Source organism: Pteropus vampyrus, unplaced genomic scaffold, assembly GCF_000151845.1.
Source record: "Pteropus vampyrus isolate Shadow unplaced genomic scaffold, Pvam_2.0 Scaffold391, whole genome shotgun sequence".
Lineage (NCBI taxonomy): Eukaryota > Metazoa > Chordata > Mammalia > Chiroptera > Pteropodidae > Pteropus > Pteropus vampyrus.
Window position 1 is genome coordinate 939,086 of NW_011889172.1, and position 15,370 is coordinate 954,455.

Here is a 15,370-nt window from a genome sequence, read left to right on the forward strand (position 1 = left end):
GTTAAGCTGTGCGAGACTGTATTTTCTCTCATTATGTGGATTGTCTTTTCACTTTCTTGGTGATGTCTTTTGAAGCAGAAAAGTTGAAAATTTTATCTATTTTTTCTTTTGTCACTTATGCTTTTGGCGTCATATCCAAAAAACCATCGCCAAATCCATGAAGGTCATGAAGATGTACTACTGAATTTTCTTTTAAATGTTTTGTGGTTTTGGCTTTACATTTAGGTCTCTGATTTATTTTGAGTTCATTTTTATATATGGTGTAAAGTAGGAGTCCAACTTCATTCTTTTGTATGTGGCTATCCAGTTGTCCCAGCACCATTGATTGAAAAGACTATTCTTTCTTCATGGATGGTCTTGGCACCTTTGGCTGAATTAATATCAGTTGACCATAAATACAAGAGTATGTTTCTGGACTCTCATATCTATTCTGTTGATCTTTATATCTACCCTAATGATAGTACCACACAATCTTTATTATTGTCCCTTTGTAATAATTTTTGAAATTGGGAAGTATGATTCCTCCAATGTTCTTATTTTTTCAAGCTTGTTTTGGCTATTCTCGGTCTCTTGCATTTCCATTTGAATTTTAGCATCAGCTTATCAATTAGTGCAAAATATGCCTTTGGGATTTTGGTGGGAGCTGCACTGAGTCTATAGATCAGTTTGGTAGGTATTACCATCTTAACAATATTAAGTCTTCTATGAACGCAAGATGTCTTTTCATTATTTAGGTCTTTAATTTCTTTCAACAGTGTTTTTAGTTTTCATTGTGAAAATTTGTACTTCTTTTAAATTTATTCACAAATATTTTATTCTGTTTGATGCTATTGTAAATGTAATTTTTTTATTAATTTCATTTTCAGATTAACTGTTAATATACAGTAGTGTAACTGATTTTTGTATATTGATCTTGCATCCTGCAACCTTGCTGAACTTATTTATTATCTCTAATAGTTTTTTTGGGGGTAGAGTAGGGTGGTGTAGATTCTTTAGCATTTTCTATAGATATGATCGTGTTATCTGTGAATAGTTTTCCTCCTTCCTTGGTTGGATGGCTTTGTCTCTTTTTCTTGCCTGATTGACCTGGCTAGAAGCTCCAGTACCATGGTGAATAGAAGTGAGAGTGGACATCCTTGTTTAGTTCCTGATCTTGGAAGGCTTTCAGTGTTTCACCATGAAATGAGATGTTAGCTGTGGGTTTTGTGTAGATGCCATTTGTCAGGTTGAGGAAATTCCCTTGTATTCATAATTTGTTGAGTGTTTTTATTATGCAAGGGTGTTGGATTTTGTGACGTGCTTTTTCTGCTTCTATTGAGATAATTAAATAGTATCGTCATTTACTCTGTTAATATGGTGTCTTACCTTGATCACCTTTCACATTTTTGGACCAGCGTTGTGTTTCTGGGATAAATCTCACTTGACTATGGTACGTAATCCTTTTTATATGTTGCCGAATTTGGTGTACTAGTATTTTGTTGAGATGAGGATTTGTGTGTGTGTTTGTGTGTGTGTGTGTGTGTGTGTGTGTGTCTTTCTGTCTGTCTGTCTGTCTGTAGTCAGTCTGTAGTTTTCTTGTGATGACTTTGGCTTTTATTTTTCCAATTGAAGTTTTTTTATTTTATGTACAAAGAGCTAGTATTGTTTCTGTGGTCAAGTAGATATCTTGAATGATCCACTCAAGGAAGTTTACTTAGTGTAATGTAATGAAGCCTGTATCCTTCACATACTGACGGAAACATTGGTGGCACATACTGAGGCCGTATTTCCAGATCTGACCGTGCTGGTTTGAGCAGGCGTGGCAAGAATTAGAACCCAGGCTGAATTTTCTCTGATGGCTCCAGTAGAGCTGCTGGTGACCCGTCTTGCTTTCTTGGATGCAACGAGGCAAAAGTGTCTTCATCTGGCTTTGATATCACAGAATGAGTTAGGAAGTGTCCCTTCCTCCCTTCCTCTTCTATTTTTTGAAAGAGTTTGTGAAAGATCCATATTAAATCTTTAAATGTTTGTTAGAATTCACCAGTGAAGCCATTTGGGCCTGGGCTTTTTTTTTGGGTTTTTTTTGTGGGAAGTTTTTTGAGCACAAGTTCAATTTCTATACTTGTTATAATAGGTCTGTTCAGATTTTCACTTCTTTTTGAGTCATTTTCAGTAGTTTTTGTATTTCTAGGAATTTGTCTGTTTTGTCTAGGTTAATTTTTTGGCATATCATTTTCTTCTAACCCTTTTCATTTCTGTGAGGTTGGTAGTGATGCCCCTTTCCTGATCGCAGTAATTTGAGTCTTCTCTTTTTTCCCTTGGTTAATCTAGCCTAAAGGTACCTCAATTTTGTTGGTCTTTTCAAAGAACAAACTTTGATTTTATTGATTTTTCTTTGTTTTTTCTTTTCTCTTTATCATTTACTCTCTAATCTTAATTCCCTTTTTTCTGTCCACTTTGGGTTTGGTTGCGTTTTCTTTTTTCAGATTCTTAAATGGAAGATCACTTTTTGATTTGAAATCTCTTCTTTTAAAAAGAATTTTAAAATTGTTGTGAATTTAAGAACTTTTTAAAAAAGCCATATTGAATTATAATTGGTAAACAGAAAATTACAGTCTTTTTTCTTTGAGATAGGTGCTTACATCTATAAATTTCCCTCTGTGTACTGCTTTAGCTGTATTTTGTAGGTTTTGATATGTTGTGTTTTCAATTTTCATTTATCTCAAAGTGTTTTTTTTAATTTCTGTTGTGATTTCTTTTTTGACTCATTGGTTATTTATGAATGTGACGTTTAATTCCCGCATAGCTGTGAACTTCCCCAGATTTCCTTCTTTTGTTTTTTGACTTCATTCCGTTGTGGCCAGAGAACGTACTTGCTTTGATTTTGGTCCTTTTATAGTTACTGAGTCTTGTATTATGGCCTAACTTCAAATACAGCCTATCCTAGAGAATGTTCCGTGTATCCTAGATAAGAATGTGTATTCTGCTGTTGGGTGGAGCGTCCTGTACCTGTGTTTTAGGTCTTGTTGACTTATGGCGGTGTTCATGTTTTCTATTTCCTCGTAGATCTTTTGTCCAGTGTTCTGTCCGTTGTTGAAGGTGAGGTATTGATGTCTCCAGCTATTGTTATTGACTCACTGTATTTCCCTTGCCTTGTGCTTTCTTTACAGCTCTGTAGTATCCCTCGGTCTGGTCTAGTCCCACTGCGTCTGTTCACTCTCCTACTTGAGCTTTTGGTTTTCTAGTTTCCCATTCCTGGCAGAGCCTTGGGGGTCATCAGGCTGTGCATCCACTGTGCCTGGGGCAATCCTTAGAAAGGGTTGCTGTGTTGGAAGGGAAGTGGATTTAGAATCATTTTGCCAGGTCTGCCAGGAAAGTCTGTGCCGAGTTTCTTCCTGAAGTGCCAGGGAGGAGGAGCCCGTGTCACCTTTGTCAACTGTCCTATAGAATAGGGCCTTACATGTGCTGGGTACTGGGCTTCCTGTGACTCATCTTTCTAATCCTGCTGACAACCTGATGGGGTGGGCACTGTTATCCTCATTTCACAGATGGAACAACTGAGGTTCGGGGACGGGAGGACCCTGGTCCCAGTCACACAGTGAGGCTATGGCTGAGCTGTCCAGCTACAGACTCTGCCCTCTCCACTACCATATCATGTCTGCTCACCAAGTTGTCCCTACAGGGAGATGTGACTGGCTTTCCTGTCTTCAGAATGCAGGATCTCCTTTCATCCTCATTCCCAGATGTTCAGTGTGGTGACTGGGATGGTGCGCTGCAGAACGTGGACAGGAATGAGGCAGATCTCGTTGGTGCTGCACTGGTTAAGGGGTGCTGTTAGCTCTGTGGCTTTGGTCTGGATGACCTAACCGCTCCAGCCTGTTTCCCTATCTGAGAAATAGTGTTGGCGAGAGCCCCTGTGAGGGCGAAACAAAGACTGTGTACCTGGCACAGTGCCTGTGTCATATGTACCCCAGAGATGCCAGCTGCTCGTGCTGTTTACTCCTGAGCAGGCATTTATTGAGTGCCTGCTGTTTACCAGACAGTATGCTGGGTGCTGGGGACCTGGCAGTTGAACAAAGCAGACAAGAATACCTGTCTTTGTGGGGCTGACATTCTGGGGAGTTGGGGTCCAGGAGGCAGGAAGGAAGCTCATATTGCTGGGGTCAGAGCGAAGGGGTAGCAGGCAGAGCCTGGCCTGGGGAGGTGGGAGGCTAGGGCTCTCTCCTAAATGGTGCCAACCGGCTAGTGTCCTAAGGAAGAGTGGAGGGTGCTGCGGGGACATCTGGTGGCAGAATAGCCCAGGTTGAGGTGGAAGCTGAGGGAGTGATCAGGGAATGGCGAGGAGGTGATAGGGTGCTGGTGCAGGGCTCTATGAGTCACAAGGAGGAGACTGATTTTGTCCCTAGTGTGCTGGAAGCCACAGGTGGGTTTCAGGCACATGTGCAGTGTGATCTGACTTGCAGTTTGAAAGCTCTCCTTGGCTGCTGGGCTGAGAACACATGGGGCAGGGCCAGGTCCTGGGAGACAGGGATGGGAGAGTTGCGGGGGGTGGTGACCCAGGGAACTTAGCCTAAGGATGCTGGGACTAAGCAGGGGAGAAGGAGGTAGGTCTGGGTGTGACTCAGACAGCTGACAGGATTGACTGAGAGATGGACTATAGAGAGTGGGGAAGAGATGTCTGGAGAGGGTGATAAGGCCTATCTATCTTGTGTGACACTGCCCCCAGTGTGCCAGAACAATTCCTTGTGGTGTGGTGCCCCATCACACTGGGGGAGGCTCTAAGGAGGAGAGTGGGGAGGTCATGCTTGTCTCCAGAGGCCACTGCCTACTCCTTTTCAAGGAAAGGGCCCACAAGGGGGATGGTTCTGGAACGTTGGGAGCTGGGTGGGGCGTTGTCTGGCTTTCCTGCCTGTGCGTTTACTAGCATCCCGCCTGCGGGTTCGGTCGGGCCCCTCCAGGTGGTGACGTTTGCGGAGCTGGGAGTGCACATATGGCCGACCACCATCAAGGGGCTACGGAGACATGGCAAGTGCCCACCACCTCCCATCCCCACCATATCCCCTTTGACAGATGAGGCTGTGAGTGACCTTGCTGCCAAGGTCACATGGCTGGCCTTCCAGTGATGCTGTGTAGAACAATGAGGCGATAGCTGAGGGCAACCCCCAGGAGGGTGGAGGCAAGAGCTCGATCCCAGAATGGCAGCAGTTTCCCCATCACCCTTGAAAATGCTGCTTGGCTGACTGGTTGCTTTGGGGATTGTCAGTACAACTGAAAAGTTAAAAATTAATATTTGCCTGTTATAAAACACAGAAACTCCAATCACATTAGTGACTATAAAACAGAAAGTTTTCCATTCTCACTCCACAGACAACCTCCATCAAGGGTTCAAGTGTCGCCTCTAAATTATTGTTCCCTACACAGGCCGGAAACATGCACAAGCACTAAAAAAAAAATTGGAGGACACGACCAGTCCTGCGCGTTGCACTTGGCTTTCAGCACTGCGGCCTGTGCTGCTTTCTGGGCCAGTTCCAAGGCCGATTTAGCCAGTTCCCCGATGGACATCTGTGAGGTTAACAGGTTTTGCTCTGGAAAGCACTGCCGCAGGGAGTGGCTGTCCTTTAAACCCACTCAGGAGAATGAAAACAGGGCAGGTGAATCAGAGGGGTCAGTAGGGGACCATCAGAGGAGGTGACATCTCTGTTGAGTCCTGAGTGAACAAAGGAAGCCAAGATTGTGGAAAGGCTTGGAGGAGACAGTCCAGGCAGGGAGTGAGCATGCACGAAGGCCCTGAGGCAGGAATGGGTTTGGCTTCCTTGCCATACCTTGACCACCAGGTTTGGCTGGAATTAGAAAGCGAGGTGGAGGTGGAGGTAGGTGCTGAGGGCAGGGAGGTGACGGGGTGATTGCGCAGGGCCTCAGAGACCATGGGAACCCTTTGATCCAGAGGAGGGATGTGATCTGACTCTTACTGAGTTTTCCTTTGATTGTATGGGGCAAACGCTCTCTTTGGGGCACTGTGGTAAGAACTTTGCAAACCCTTCCAACTACCCTCTAAGGTAGGTGGTATTATTCCCACTTAACAGATTAGGAAACCGAGGCACGAAGAGGTCACCCGACCTGCCCAGATTGTTCAGAAAGGAAGGGGCAGGGCCTGGATTCCAGCTGGGCTCTGAGAGGCCCAGCGCCAGATCTACACGCCACGGGGCACTTCCTGCTTTTGCTCCTGGCCTGGCCTCCAGATGAGACCAGGGAACAGGTGACACTAGGGCTGAGAGCCAAGGGCTGAGTGCAGGGCTGGCTCTGGAACCTGCAGGATTCCTGAGCAGGGAGGAGCCTGCTGGGAATTTTGTGATAGGAAGGTGTCCGAACTGGGACTGTGAAAGCCAGTAAGATGCTGTCCCGCCCCACTGCCGTCTGAGTCTTAGTCATATTTGTACAATGGCAGGTTTGGTTCTTCATCCCACGAGCATTGGTCACATGCCTCGTGCCTGGCTTTGTGTTGGGAGCTGGGGAGAGGCCAGGGAATGTGCCAGGCAGAGTACCCTGCCCCTGTGAGGCTGCCACTCTAATGAGGGCGGCTGGAAGGGAAGGGACTGTGACAAATCAGTGAACTTGTAAGTTGCCGGTTAGGAGCAGAATTGAGAATCAAGCAGGATGGTGTGTGACAGAGGGTAGCTGCTTCATATTAGGGGTGGGGGTAGGGAGGAGACTGTTTGACTGGGAGTTGCCTGCTGGCCATGTGTATGCCGTAGGGAGAGAGGGTTCCTCCTGTTTTGGGGGAACATGGAGGAGGCCAGAATGGCAGGAACCAAGTGAGCAAGGAGGAGAATAGGAGGAGGTGAGGGCAGGGAGGTGACTGGGCGGATCACGCAGGGCCTTGTGGGCTGCGAGGAAGACCTGGGCTTTTACCCAGAGTGCGGTGGGAGCCACGGGAGGGTTCTGAACAGAGGGAGATATACCCTGACTTGGCGATCACAGGTGTCCTGTGGCCACTCTGAGGAAAATAGAGTGTGGGGATGAAGGTCGTCAGCCTGAGGTGGCGACTGCACTGGTCCAAGCAAGCACCGACGGGCCTGGGTGGACTGGGCTGGTGGCCTTGGATGTGGAGAGGAGTGGTTGCATTTGGAGGTGGAGCCAGCAGGACAACAGGGTTGAGAGGCTGGCGGAGCCCCATGTCTCTGATCTGAATCAGGGGCGTAACCACCCTGCCGGGCCCTGTGACTACAGTGACACAGTGGCACCTTCCTGGGGACAGTGAGTGCAAGCTGGGCTCTGGGTAACCAATGGTTACTGTTGGGTGGAGACAGGGTACGGACGAGGCAGGGACTAGGGCAGGATGTGCACAGGCCGAATGTTGAAGCTCTGGAGAGAGAGTGATAAGCTACTTCTGTTCTAGCAAAGCCACAAAGGAGACCCCTCCGTGGGGGGCGTGGTGACTGGGGTGTCTCCCTCCTTGATGTCCCACCTATGGTTCCATCTTGGCTCTGCTCCTTCCTGAAATGTGGCTCCTTAGTCTGCCCATCTGTGGAGTGGGTGTGTTGGCCCTGGCCTCATTCCTTTGGTGTTGTTAGAGGGTTCACTGAGCTGTTTCCCAGGCTGGGCATGACTGGGGCCCCAGAGCGTGGGGCTCTTCCTGTGGCTGGCACCGTGCTAAGGTCTCCCAGCCACACTGAGGATAGGGCCATGAGGACAGGATCCCAGCCTAGGGCTCTTGCCTTGTGCCTGCACCAGGCGGCTCTGATAAGGGTTGGGCTTATTGCCGGCTCATCCTCTGCCGGCTTATCTGTTTGCTTTCCAGGGGAGGCCTGCCCACTTGCCAGCCATTATTTTGGCTTCCATTATTCTTATGCGCAGGAGTTCTCATGCTCATGGGGGCTGGAAGTCAAAAGGCTTCTGGTGGGGCTTTGTGCTCTGTTCAAAGGATACTCCCCAGAGCCCTCACTGCCTTCTAGGGAGAGGTGGCCCATTTCAGAGCTGGGAAACAGGCTTTCGCAGGGGTGATGTGACTCAATGCGAGGCGGTCAGGTTGCCAGACAGGTGGCATCTTCCCATTTCAGAGGTGGCCAGGCCAGTTCCCAGAGAGGGGAGACCTGTGCAGGGCCATACAGCTCATGGGGGCCAAGCTAGGCTTTGCACCCAAGTGGTCTGGCTTCAGAGTCCACGTTCCTCTCATCCATTCAACATGCATTTAATGAGCATCTGGTGTATTCCAGGCACTGCTCTAGGTGCTAGAGATCCAGCAGTGACCAGGCCAGATAAAGAACTCCTGCCCTGTTCTAGGATGGTGCCTCCACTAGAGGCCATGTTGGTGGAAGTAGGAAGAGTGTGCATTTGGGCAGGAGCGGCGCCGTCCACTGCACTTGCCCCCCGCTGGGCGAGCAGGGCCTGTGGGGAAGGGTTTCCTGGCAGAGGGCGCAGCCCTGCAAAGGCTTGGAGGCCAGAAGTGCAGGAGAGATCCCAGATGTGGATGGTGCAGGGAGTGGTGGGGTGGGCAGCTGGGGGACCCAGCCAAACCTGGGATTGGTCATGTGGTCTCCACAGGAAGGAGATTTGGAGCCCAGGTCATGGAGAACCTGGGAGATGGGTAGATCAGAAGCCTGGGGCCAGGCCCGGGTTAGAGGCCGGGTGCTGAAATGATCATGGTTAACATTGAGCAGCTCCTGTGAGCCCGGGAGCAGAATAGACCCAAGATCCTGTCCTGGGGTGCTGACGTGGGGGAGGGGCAGACAAGAAGCAGATAAGTGACTTACAGGGTGTTAGTGCTATGGAGAAAAAGGAAGTGCAGGAGGAAGATGGGGTGGGGGGGGTTTGGAGTTGTGAATGAGGGTGAGAAAAGTCTCCCTAGGGAGGAGTCATTTGAGTCAGAGCTGTGGGGAGAACGGGGAGCAAGTCTTGGGATGCCTGTTTGTCAGGTACCCAGCTACTCTCCGAAGTGGGCGGAGTTACCCTCTTCTCACTGACTGGGAAACCCAGACCAGAGAGGCAGGGAAGCCAGCCCAAGGTCACACAGCACTCAGGGCAGCCTGGGTGCACGGTGGCCCTTGTAACAGTGGGGAGGAGAGAGGAGGGAGGTGGATGCTCTGAGTCACAGGGAGGGATGTGGTGACCTGTGGAACATGGGTGGGGTCAAGGAGGAGGAAGCAGGTGACCGAGACTTGAAAGTCGCCCCCAGAGAAGTGGATAGTCAGCGTACCTGGCAGAGCTGCTTAGGAGGATGTTTCCTTCCACCAGCCACTGGGAAGACCCTAAGGGTGCCCCTGCTGCTGTGTGTCAGGAAACCCTATGGGTAACTTTAAGGACCAGCTGGACAGGCCCCTCCTCACCAAGCTCCGTGGAGATTTCTGGGGGTGCTGCTTTTGGGGGACTGTCCAGGTCGAGGGTCGGTGTCACTGCCCTTTCTACTTAGCAGCCCAGGAGCTTCTGGAAACACAATCGGACAAGTCCCAGGGTTCCTGGCACGTTAGGCCCCTCACACCTGCCCAGCCTTGTCCTTCAGCTTTCTCCTCCACGGGCTCTGCTTCCATCACCCAGGCTGTGCCCGCCACTCGTCCTTCCTGCTCAGCACCAAGTCCCAGCCCTGGAAAGCCCACTTCCCCTGCGTGTGCCCAGAGCTCTTGGGGGTTCTCTTGGCTACCACACTGGTCCTCGTGTTCTTCTCAGGCTCCCATTGTCCATGTCTGTGGTGTTACCATGGTGCTCATGGTGCCTGTCCCCACCCCACCCCCCAGACACGCCCAGAGCAGTCACAGGACAGCATTTGTTAACACTGGTGGCAGAAGACCTGGCCCTGGCTGGGGAGGTGCTGGTGGCTTCTGCATCAGATGTGTGGGCCCAGAGGCCTGGTGACCTGCTGGTCAGAGGCTCAGACCCCAAGTGTTTGAGTCCATGCTTGTGCCACTCCCAGATGCTGGGTGACCTGGCACAGCTGCTCATCCTTTGGGCCTAATTGCATCTCTTAAGTGGGGCTCACAGACCCCTCCTGGTGGCTTTTGGCATGGTTAAATGGGTTAAATCCATGGGTAGTTCTCGGCTCCTGGCCCGACATACCGTGAGTGCTCAACGACCGTTGACTACTTTTTTAAAAAGGAATTTTTTAGAGACAGTAATCCATGTGGATGATGTACAATTCAAACATCTTCCAGAGCGTGCAATGACTCTTCTTCCCAACAGGCACTAGCCTCCGTGGGCTCGATTTTGTTGTTTTTTCTCTTCAGTTGCAAAGCACAGACACATTTCTGCATGTTTTATTTTCCTCAGTACATCAAGAAGGAAGTTCCATATCAAAAGATAAAAGGCTCTTATTTGTGTGTGTCTGCACGGTGGTGTGGATGGGCTCTAATTTATTTAGTTAGTTCCCCCCCACAAGGGCTTTAAGGTTCCTTAGATCTGAGCTGTTCTTACTGGGAAACTAGCAAGAGTGTAAAGATTCTGTGGGCAAATGTTAATGGAGAGTCTCTCTATACTTTCCTATCTGGGTCTTCATGAGTATGTCCTCCTGGACTTATTTGTACTTGTGAGCTTCCTGCTGAGATTTAACGTAGATACAGGAATTTGCTCAATCTTAAGTATACACCTTGATTTCAAAAATAAAAGCATGCACCCAGGTAATCGCCGACAGATCAAGACAGAAGATGCTTTCATCATCCCAGAAAGTTTGCGCACGCCACTTCCAGTCAGTTCCCCCAGAGAGAACCAACTGCTCTGATTTCTATCAGCAGAGACTAGTTTTGCCTGTTCAAGTTCAAGTCTACCTTATGAATCAGCAGGAAAAACAAGGGCATATGTGTACAAAAGGCATGTGTGAGAATGTTCATCGCAGCTTTATTATGGCCCTGAACTGGAAAAGACGCCAAATGTCCTATCAGCTAGGAACAAACTGACCTGTCAACACGGGTCAACAGTGAAAAGGAACTGGCTTTGGTCACACACATCAGCACAGAGGAACTGCACAGACACATGTTGGGGACGCTGCTCCTGTGTTGTTTGGCCACTGACATTCCACTCACGTGGGAGAGGTGGGGTGGGAGGTTCTTGTGAAGGGCACGCACACTGTCACCGTTGCTGTCTGTGATTCTGTGTCGGAGGGCTGGCACCCATGGTCTCTGATGTGCAAGGTGCCTCCATCTCTGCCTTTCAGGTCTCTGCCTGTGAGCCAGGTGGCCTGGGGCTGCAAGGAGCTAGGGTCAAGGCCATGTGTGGTACCCGCTATGTCCCTGGCCTGGCATCCTCTGTGAAGGGGTGTTGCTGTCCTGGAGACACTGGGTACCCTTTCTGGCGAGGGCTGAGATAAAAACCTACTTTGGGGTCTGGTTACCTGCGTGTGGCCTTCTTGCTGTTTCTCGCTGCACCCCTACATATAGCTTGCCCCGCATTTTCCCTTCTCAGAGAGGCCTTCCCTGACCATTCTGACCGCAAGTCCTCTAACCCCCATGGTGTATCTTCGTCATCACCCCTGCATCTCATGTGGTCCCCGTCAGAATGTCAGTGGTGTCCCCAGCACTTCCAGCATATTTGATGGGCATGAGTAATACTTGTGTGAACGAGCATGTGACTTTGGCCAGGTCACATAGCCTTTCTGTACCTTAGTCTCCTCATCTACCAAATGGGAGAATGGGTGTACATAGCCCATGGTGTCACTTTGAGAAAAGTGGCCCGTGGGCTCTTTGTCATCCTCAAGAACAGTAGCACCCGAGGTGCTGAAGGTTGACTGTGAGCGCCCGCACCCTGGGGGGCTCCTGCATGTCTTCCAGGTGTTCTTCCCACTGTTTTGGCCCCTCCTTCCTTCCACGGTTCTCAGGCCAGCCTGTCCTCTGACCATGGTTGTTCATCTCCTAAACTCCTCTCAGCCCTATCCAGTGTCTGTCCACTGCCCTCTGTATTCCTACTACCTCAGCCCCTCTCCCCGCCCCGGCCGTCCCCTGTCCTCGCTCACCTGGAATAGCGCAGTCGCCTTCTGCCTGCCTCTTGGCTGTGTCCTTATACCTTCAGCAGCCAGAAACATCTTTTAAAGCTACACACCTGTAAAAGCCTACACATTTGTAACCTGGCTGCCCCTAAACCCTATCGGGCGGCCTTGCCCTAAGAATGATAAGCAGCCTTCTCATCACGACCTCAGCACTGTCCTCATCCCACTCCTTGTCCCATCCAATAGAGCACCCTGCTTTGCTGTTGCTGGCAGCACCCCCATGGGGCCCTCAGAGCCTTATAGCCCATGGAGGGTTCCTTATCTTGCAGGCTGGGCTGCAGTTCCCCACGAGGGTACAGGCCAACCTATGTGTGGTCACTGCTGTGTGCCTGCTCCCAGCCACAGGAGGCGCTATATAAGTGTGGTGGGATATCCCACGGGCTAATGGGGCTCGGACCCCATTGTGCATGGTGTGTGGCGAAGGCACATCTGCTCCCTCCTTCTGCACACTGGGTTAACAGTGTTCCCAGGGATTCTGATGCCCAGCTTGAGCAGAGAAGCAGTGGCCTCTGGTACCCTCCAGGGTCTCAACAGGGGTTCCCAACATGGGTAGAGAACCTGGGACACTGTGGTTGCCACCGTACTGGGGAGCAACGTGGCACCAGTGACGCTACACTGGGAACCCAGGGACACTGTTGTCTCATGATATATGAGACACACCTGTCCAGTCCCAATCGTCCTGTGTCCTGCACAGATTTCAGATAATCTAAACATTTATCAAGGTGCAAATCTTGTTTGAAATTCCCTGAGCCTAGAAACTTCGTCCATTTTACATGAAACGACAGAGGCCTTTGCATTGCTTGAATAATCTCTGAAAATGCTCCTTTGCTTTCCTTTCTTAATGGTCCATGGCGGCTTCTGGTCTTCCCACTGCGTGAATCCATGTGTACTAGCTGGTGCAGATAGTGCCTGAGTATTTCCATAGTGCAATACAGAGTCGTCGTCGTCGTTGTTGTTGTTTTTTAAATTAAAAAGCTGTATTGAGGGATCATTTACATGCTAGGAAACACACCCATTTCAAACGCAGTGTTTTTTAGTAAATTTACAGTAAATATTAGCAGGCATCACCATAGTCCAGTTTTAGAACATTTTCATCACCCCAGAAGCTGTCTCCTCTCTCTATTTTTTACCCCTCGGCAACTACTGGTCCACTTCCTGCCTATATCGATTTGTCTTTTTGGGACATGAAACACATCATATTTTATCATCAGCTACTTTCCTTTTAGTCTTTATATCATACATATGGCATTATATTAATTTTAAAATGTATGTAGGAAATATACTGATCTCTTTGGGATCTTGGGGAGATGGTTCAAATATTTAAGGAAAGGACCTTTTGGGCATGCTGGGGCTGGAGCACAGCCAGCTGGAGTTCCATTTGTCACTAAGCTTCCATCCAGTTTCTCGACCCTTCCCCCCATCCCGTGGCCTCAGGACCCTCCAAGGCCAGAGTGTTCTCCAGTGTCCTGCTGGGGTTGGTGTCTTTGCTGAGGTTGCCTGAATTGCAAGAGGGGATTGCTCCACCACATATGGTCATACTTCCTGTTCCACAAACCAGCCTCGTGAGTAATTTCTGTCCCTTTCCCCTCCCACAGGGACTTCCTTCCCCGAGGTTCAGGAATCGTCACTCGGCGGCCTCTCATTCTGCAGCTCATCTTCTCAAAAACAGGTACAGTGGGGTGATTAAAGCTGTAGCAGGAAATGAACGTGGACACCGTGTCTAGCAGGAGCCGGGGGTCTTATAATGTAGTCTCTGATGGCTGGGCTGTTGTTTGGGTTTGAATTCACGTTTTTCACACGTGCAGGAAAGTTGAAGCACAGTTCACTGAACACTCACTCCCACCCCCAGCTTCCTCAGCTGTAACCAAACTGCCAGGTGCCATATGTGCTTGCTGTATTGTAGATAACATGTTTTTGCTGAATGCATGCAAAATCAGTAGCAGACTTTGTGACATGTCAACCTAAAATGCTTCAGTGCTCCTCCTCCCCTTGCAATAAGGACACTCTCCTGCAGTCACAGACCATGCCCAAGAAAAGTAATCATTCCTGCATGTTATCTAACAGCCAGTTTATACTCATGTTGCTAGTTGTCCTCCAACTATCTTCTCTGACTGGTTTACAGCTGCTCAGACCAATCCCATGCTACACTCCATTGTCGTGTTTCCACTTTTCATTAGAGCAGCATCCCTGCCATTTCTTTTTTAATTATGACATTGACTTTTGGGAGAGACCTGCCCGTCGAATAAAGAATGGCCCACATGTAGATTTTTTTTCTGTCCACCACTGTGTTCTCACACAACTTATTCCCACACAAGCCTGACATGACATGGGCATGTCTCCCAGCTTGAAACTCACTCGGGCCTCCTTGGAAAGCATCTCAGATGAGAAGGAAAGAGGGGAGCCGTAGCGGGTGGGACCTCCCTCTCTCCAGAGCTCTTAGGGGTTTCCATTCGGGGTCTCCAACTGACCTGGAGTGTCAGCCCTGCCCGGTTCAGCACTGGGCAGGCTGCTGACACATCCTCATTTTTATAGCTAGGGAAACTGAGGCCTAGCCAGGTTACCTGCTTTCCTAGCTGGGGCCAGATCTGGGATCTGAGGTTAGACCTCGGACCAGGCTCTCAGCTGTGTCCCATTCCTGCCCTCCTGCCATCATTTTCTTACTCCGCCCTACCCACTTGTGGGAGGGCATGGCTCCAAAGAGAGGTGGCAGCAGATTGGCTTAGCACCTCCTCTTTGTGAGCTTTGCCATGTCATAGGCCATGGGAGAGCCAATGGGCTGCCTCCTCTGGTTTCAGATGTCCAATCAGCTGTGCCAGGACAGGTAGCAGCAGAGCAGCAGATGTCAGAGTCAGTGTAGATCAAAGTCAGGGTTTCTACTTCCCATTTTGCAGGTTGATTGTGGGGATGTGATAATCTGTATTTTAATGAGTTCTCCAGGTGGTGCGGGTGCTCTTGGCCCCTGGCAATCCTGGGAAAACCACTGCCCTAGTGGTGGGGGCTGGAAGCTAAGATTGCCCAGGTTCAGGTCCTGGCTCTGCAGCTTACTGGCTGGCTGTCTGGCCCCTGCACAGGGACTGCTACTCACAGCCATGTTTCCTGTCTGGACAGCAGAGATAATAATAGCACCGTCTTTGTTGGTTGCTTGCTGTGAAGACCATCTTATTCAAAACAGGTACACCCTTAGAACCGTGCCTGGCACAATCAAGGCCCTCACTAAGTGGCGCTGTACCAATGGCTACGGTGTTGTGCTTGCCGCTCGCCTGTTAGCGGACAGCTTGCTGGGAGAACAGGTTGGCTGGCTTCCTGCCTTGGAAGGTCATGACCATGTCATGGTGGGAGGGCTCCCTCATCACCTCCATGGTGGCTGTCACCCAGCGGTGGTCCACTGAGCGCTTACTGTGTGCCACAGGCCGATCCAGGGCTGGA

General features: G+C 49.7%; 1 protein-coding gene across 1 annotated transcript in view; it reads left to right on the forward strand.

The window, feature by feature from the left end:
• DNM2 (dynamin 2) overlaps positions 1–15,370 on the forward strand; it is an 82,494-nt gene that overhangs the window by 16,757 nt on the left and 50,367 nt on the right. Inside the window, exon 2 of the mRNA XM_023523399.1 lies at positions 13,539–13,613. Coding sequence (XP_023379167.1) covers positions 13,539–13,613 — 75 coding nt within the window. The remainder of the gene's footprint in view (positions 1–13,538; positions 13,614–15,370) is intronic.